Source organism: Haliaeetus leucocephalus, unplaced genomic scaffold (assembly GCF_000737465.1).
Source record: "Haliaeetus leucocephalus isolate CR32 unplaced genomic scaffold, Haliaeetus_leucocephalus-4.0 Scaffold773, whole genome shotgun sequence".
Taxonomy (NCBI): Eukaryota; Metazoa; Chordata; class Aves; order Accipitriformes; family Accipitridae; genus Haliaeetus; species Haliaeetus leucocephalus.
In genome coordinates, this window is record NW_010973209.1 from 229809 (window position 1) to 236040 (window position 6232).

The window sequence follows — 6232 nt, forward strand, 5'->3', positions numbered from 1 at the left end:
CGGGGAAATGCTCTTCCCCTCGGAGCGTGCCGCGGCTCTGCAAAGTTGCTCGGGTTGTTTTACCGTCGTGAAAGGTGAGGGGAGCAAAAGAGCGGCGGCGGCTTAAGTGATGGGTCTGAGGTGGAAATGATATGTCCAGGGTGGAAATGTTATAGCCAGGGCTGGAAATCCCATAGCCAGGGCAGAAATCCTATAGCCAGGGGGAGGAAATCCTATATCCAGGAGAGAAATCCTATATTCAGGGCAGAAATCCTATATGGGGGTGGGGGGTGGGGGGGGGTGGACGACACCTATATCCAGTGGAGAAATCCTATATCCAGGAGAGAAATCCTATATGCAGGGGAGAAATCCTATATTCAGGGGAGAAATCCTATATCCAGGGGGAGAAATCCTATATGTGTGGGGGGAAATCCTATATGCAGGGCAGATAAACCCTATATGCAGGGCAGATAAACCCTATATGCAGGGGGGGATAAATCCTATATGCAGGGTGGGTTCCACCTCTCTGGAGGCACCCAGGAGGGCAGACGGGTGCTTCTCTCTGTGCTGCCAGCTGAGCAGGAGGGGAAAAAAGGGGGAAAAAAGCAGGGGGGAGGAGAAAAAGGGGGAAAGGGGGGGGGAAGGGAGAAAGGGGGGAAAAAAGATGTGGTTTTCTGCTGGATCAGCTCCCTGAGCCGGCTGGGCAGCAAGCGGTGCTCACCCTGGGGTGCGGACGGAGGGGTGCAGCCCCCTGCTCACCCCAATTTATCCCTTTATCCATAAGCAACCCCGATCCTGCCTGGAGAGTAATTGGGGGGGGGACCAAAGCAGAACCCCCTGTCTCGCCACTGGATTTGGGACAGGGGGGACTTTCCGGACATGCTGGCCATGGTGCGGGGTGGCTGCTGGCCCCAGTGGGACAGATCCTGAACTGGTGTGAAATGGGAGCGGGGGGGGGGTTAGAGGAGGGAGGGGATATGGGCCTGGGGGTTTGCAACAGCACTGGGTGGGCAGGTGGGGGACACACACGGAGTCGGTTGAGGTCTTGGGTGCAGCACCCATCGCAGCATCAACCCCCTTGCAAATACTCCCCCTCCTCCATCACCACCCCAAATCCCCTCCGCCACCCCCGTACCCCGCTCCGTGGCGGGGAGGGGGGGGGCCAATAACAATACTACTAATAAATCAAATGCAGAAAAACGAGGTGCTGGGAGAAAAGAGGGGGGGACCTACGTTGCAGCAGTCCATGGCGGAGGACGGGTGGGTGGCCAGCGATGGGCGAGGGGCTCCGGCAGGGTCTCGCTTCCCCGGCAGCTCTCTCAGCGCAGGTGGCAAGTTGAGCGGAGCCGCTTGCCTACGTAATGCGCTTTCCTCCGGGCGAGCCTATCAGCCCTACACCCCTGCCAGGCTTTTAGAGAGTGTGGGGGGGTGTTTCTTATTTTTTTTTTTCCCTTTCTCCTCTTTTTTTTTTTTTTTTTTTTTTTACCTCCTCCAATTTTATTTCACAGCCTCCAGCTCCCTCCTAACACTTAAAGGAGCCGGCAGCTCGCATCAGAGTTTCGTGCAATGTAAAATTACACGCGGAGGATGCGATCAAATATTTAACGGCAGTTTTGCCCTCAGCATGGTGGGTTTAATAGGGCCGTACTGAAATTTGCAGCTATTTTGGGGGGGGGAGAGGGGGACCGAAGCTGCAGCAAATGAGGGCGATGGGTTATTTTTTGGGGGGGGGGATGCTTGGCCCGCAGTGATGCTGGAGGGGGGTTTTGCCCCCCCAGGTTTGTTTGCACGGGGGGTAAAAACTTCACAACTTACTTAGGGCTTGGTCCCGAAGGAGGGTGAGGATGGGGATGATGATGATGAAGATGGCGAGGATGAAGATGGTGAGGAAGGGTGGGCATGGCAGGACACCGCATCCCACCAAGCATCCGCTGAAGCCCAGGGGTGGTGTCCCCAAACGGGCTCCATGCGGAGGAGGGGGCTCCGCTTTTGGGGTTTGGGGGTCTCTTCCCTGCTTGCAGGAGCATCCCACCCCCCCCAAATTTGGGGTGTTTTCCAGCCAGACCTGCAAACCCAGCCATTTTTCCAGAGCTTGGTGCTCTCTGCAGACCCCGCTTTCACCTTTGGACCATGCTGAGGTGCCAGGGCTGGCGGGGTGAGATGGGGGGACCCACGGAAAGAGGAGGGACCCCCCAGGGCGATGCGGGGGGCTGCAGCCCACAGCCCCCTGCATCGCCTGCCTCGCTCGCCTCTAATCCGGGTTTGGGAGTTGCTAAGCAACTGCATAAGTCGCCCGTGGGCTCTGTGCGCCGATGCCGGCTCCGGCCGGCCCCCAAAACACGGCGTGGCCCCCCCAGCTGGGCACCAGCACCCCGCAGCCTGCCAACGCAGTCGGGCCTTGCCTACCCTTGCCGGCCTGGCTTGCTCACAGGGGTCTGCCCTGTTTAGGGGGGCCTGGTGGCATTGACCTTCCTCTTCGCCATCAGTGGCATCATCATGATCACTGTCCCATTGACATCGGCATCCCTGTTCATGGCACTGTCACCGTCCCCACTGCTGCCACCATCCCCCTTCCCATTCCTGGCCTCATCCCCATCGCCTCCACCACCGTCACCGTCCCCATCCCCATCCTCACCACCGTCTCCATCCCCATCCCCACCATCATCCCTGTCCCCATCCCCACCATCGTCCCCTTTCCTGTCCCCATACCAACCACCATCCCCATCATGATCCCCATCCCCATTCCTGTCCCCATCACCCCTATCGCTGTCCCCAACCCCAATTTTCACCCCATCAGCTCTGTCCCCACCCCTGTCCCCATGCCCCTCCCATCCCCAACCTCAACCCCATCATCATCATCATCTTTGTCCCCAGCCCTCTCACCATCCCCACCATCACCCTCGTCCCTGTCCCTGTCACCATCCTTGTTCCTGTTCCCATCTCTGTCCCCGAGGCCACTCCAGCCGGGATGCAGGCGGTGGCATCCCCTGCCCCCTCCCAACACCCCCAGCTCCCCGGGGCACCCAGACCACCCTGCTCCCCATCCCGTCCCAGGTACAAGGAGGGTGCAGCCCACCCCTGCTGCCCCCCTGCCGCCACTGCTTCACCCACCCTTCACTGGCCGATGGGGGTCAGCCACCCCCTCCCAGGCAGCACCCAGGCACCCAAACCCACACATGGGGAGATGGGTGCTCCCCAAGCATCCCTCGATTCCCCCACCAGCTGTCGGCACCTGGCTCTCCCCGCCGGAGCCGCATTTCCACCACCACCTCTTCCCACCAGCGCGGCGGGGGGGGGGGGGGAAAGGTCCCGCCCCAAAAAACCCCGCTTCAGCTTCCAGGCGAAGCCTCGGCTGCTCCGCTGGGATTTTTAGATGGGAAAAAGATCCCTTTCCCTTGTTTTTTTAGACCCTCCAGATCCATCGCTGCCTGCTCTGGTGAGGGAAGACAGGCTGGTTTTGGGGGAGACGAGAGGAAAGGGTTTTTGGGGTGACTTGTGCATCAAGGATCTGGGAAAAGCAGCCCCAAAACTAGGATGCAAAATGCTGGGAGGATCATCCCAGTACCAGTAAACCCCCCCCAAGAAGCACAAACCCGGGGGGTTTGGGAGCAGTTTCAATGCAAGAGTGGACAGCACCCCATTTTTGCCAACAGCACGCAGCCTCCCTATCCCCAAAAATCCCCTCCGGCCGTGGCCCCCCAGTCCTGGCAGAGCTGCCGAGTGCCGGCGTCTCCCGCAGGCTGCGGCTGCGGAGGAGGGACGCGAAATGCCAGAACATTTCTAATTATTAACGGCAGTTTTTGAGCCCATTCCAGGCTCTGCGTTTTTCCTCCCTGGGTCCCCTCATCCAAGAAAACAACCCACCCCGGGGCGCAACATGGAGGGGGGGGGGAGTAATATTGGGGTGATGCTTTTCCAGGTGCTCCAACATCTCCAAAATCTGAATCCCGATAAAATAACTTGTATTTTGGAAGGGAGGGGTGGACACCACAGGTGGCAAGACCCCCTGGAAATGTCCCGCCATCGTGGTTTGAGATGGTGGCACTGAGGTGTTATAAAAATCCTTAAAAAAAAGGCGGGGGGGGCGGAAATTTCATGCTGGAAAGGTGCCCTGGGCAGGCAGCGTTGCCGGCTGCCGAAGCAGGAGCCGGCAGCCGGTGAGGCAGTGCTGGGAGGGGGGGTCAAGGCGTAGCCGGTTGGCATCAGCCCCGGCGTGGGGTCCCCGCCAGCTTTTTTTCCCCATCCCTCCTTCCTGTTTTTACCGGGGGAGCCGCCGCCGTGCCCCGTGCCGTGGGCGAGCACTGCACGCCGCATATGGCCGGCTCCCCCCCTGGGGAAAAAAAACAGGAAGGGGGAGGTGAAACTGGGGTGAGCATGGGGGGGGTTCAGTCACCCCCCAAAAAAAGAGCAGCTGGTTTTGACGCAAACCCTGTCACCCCTTTTTTTTCAGCGCCGGTTGGGATTTTGAAACCACTTTGATGGGAAAACGGGAATTTCACTGGTTGGAATGGGATGGGGGCCTCCCCAGTGCTCCCCAAAATGCTATGGAGGCATCTCAGCTCTGGGGGGGGGAGAAAAGGAGCAATGTCACATCCCTTCTTCACACGGGGACGCTATTAAATTTTTGACAACCTCCAGGGATGCAGGGGCCTAAATATAGAGCCTTAAAATATCATCTCAAGCTCAGCCCAGCTCCTAAACCCGGGTTTTTTTTAGGGGAGAAATCTCAGGTGAGAGTTGCTAATAACGGCGGGGACCTCATTAATAAAAATTCTCATTAAAAAAGTGCCGCCAGGGTGGGACGGGAGATAGTTGCCTGCCTCCGAGAGAAGGGCAGGAGCCTGGTGGGGAAATTGAGGGTTTCGGGTTTTTTTTTTTTTTCAAGTTGTTGTTCCTCATTTTGGGTTCAGATGTTGCCAAATGGGGGATGTGGGGCGAGCACTCAGGTCGGGTCCCCAGGGAGGTGTCCCTTTTAAAGAGCGTTATGGGGATGCGATCCCCTTCACCCATCAGTTTGCTCCTCTCTGCTGCGTCATGGTGAGGATTTGGGGCAGGAATCATGGTACGTTGGTGCTGCGGGGTGCTGTCAACTACCCTGATGCTGTTTTGGGTGTGGGCGCTGTGTCCCTTACCATGTCTGTGGATGCAGCGTTGCCTGCCTGCTCTCCTGCCTTCTCCTCCTCCTCGTCCTTGTCCTCCTTCTTGTCCTCCCCTGGCTCCTGGAGGAAAAGCAGGAAAACCTAAAATTTAGGTGGTGTGGGACAAGGGCAGCAGGACCAGGGTGGGTGTGGGGTCTCAGCCCTTCACCTTGGACACCCCAAATTCGGGACCAGAAGGGCAGGCGGGGAGGGCAGCCTACCTGGAAAAGAGGCTGTGTGAGAACCTCGTCCTCTGGCCACGCTCCCCACACTGCCAGGTCAGCTGAGCTGTCTGGGGAAGGAGGAGGTTTGATGCCACGTAGTATGGGCACATGGGGCAGGGCTGGTGGCACAAGGGATGGGCACGATGGGAAGGTGCAAAGTCCCTCAAGGACGGGCACAAGGGGCAGGTGTGGTGCCCTGGGTGACGGGCACATGGGGCAGGCACAATGCCACGGGTGATGGGCACACGGGGCAGGAGTGACACCCTGGGTGATGGGCACTCGGGGAAGGCACGATGCCACGGGTGATGGGCACGTGGGGCAGGAGCGACACCCTGGGTGACAGGCACACACGGCAGGCGTGATGCCACGCAGGACAGGCAGGCAATGCAGCATGGGGCAGGGGATGGAGGTGCAGGGATGGGTGCTGCTGGGCCAGGCCACTCACCCTCTCTCTGCTCCAGCAGCGTTTGGAAGTGCTGAGCGGCAAAGGCCACCACATCGGCGGGCTGTGCCCGCAACACCTCCAGTGCCAGCCCCTCCAGCAGGTTTTTGAAGCCGGCGGGCGGCCGCAGGGTGGTGCTGGAGGAGGGGATGGACATGGCTGCCTCTCCCGGGCCCCCCCCGCAGCGGCACAGCCGGGATTAGCCGCGACCCGCACCCCCCGCCGTCCCGACCGAGCACCGCCGGGACTCGAACCTGCGGCCCGAGAGATGATGGGTCGGGCTGGTGGATAGCGCCGCCGCTAGGGGGCGCTCCCACCCCCAACCTCACCGCCCTCCGCGCCTGCGCACTGCCGCCTCTAAATGCGCCTGCGCGGCGGCTGCCGGGCCAGGGCGGGGTGAGCGGTCGCGGAGGGCCCCGGTCTCCCCGGTTCCCCCACTCGCGGCTCCC

The 6232-nt window shown here is 60.0% G+C and overlaps 2 protein-coding genes across 2 annotated transcripts in view; both read right to left on the minus strand.

Annotated features, from left to right (window-relative positions):
* Positions 1 to 1386, minus strand: part of NRGN (neurogranin (protein kinase C substrate, RC3)) — a 2414-nt gene extending 1028 nt beyond the window's left edge. The window contains exon 1 of the mRNA XM_010581343.1: positions 1213 to 1386. Coding sequence (XP_010579645.1) covers positions 1213 to 1227 — 15 coding nt within the window. The 5' untranslated portion in view covers positions 1228 to 1386. The remainder of the gene's footprint in view (positions 1 to 1212) is intronic.
* Positions 1387 to 4237: 2851 nt separating this feature from the next.
* On the minus strand, positions 4238 to 5940 carry SPA17 (sperm autoantigenic protein 17). The gene is made up of 4 exons (XM_010581474.1): positions 5787 to 5940; positions 5339 to 5409; positions 5112 to 5198; positions 4238 to 4309 (listed from the first exon to the last, which is right to left on the minus strand). Exons 1-4 carry the CDS (start codon positions 5938 to 5940, stop codon positions 4238 to 4240), a joined length of 384 nt encoding a protein of 127 aa, XP_010579776.1.
* Positions 5941 to 6232: the final 292 nt, after the last annotated feature.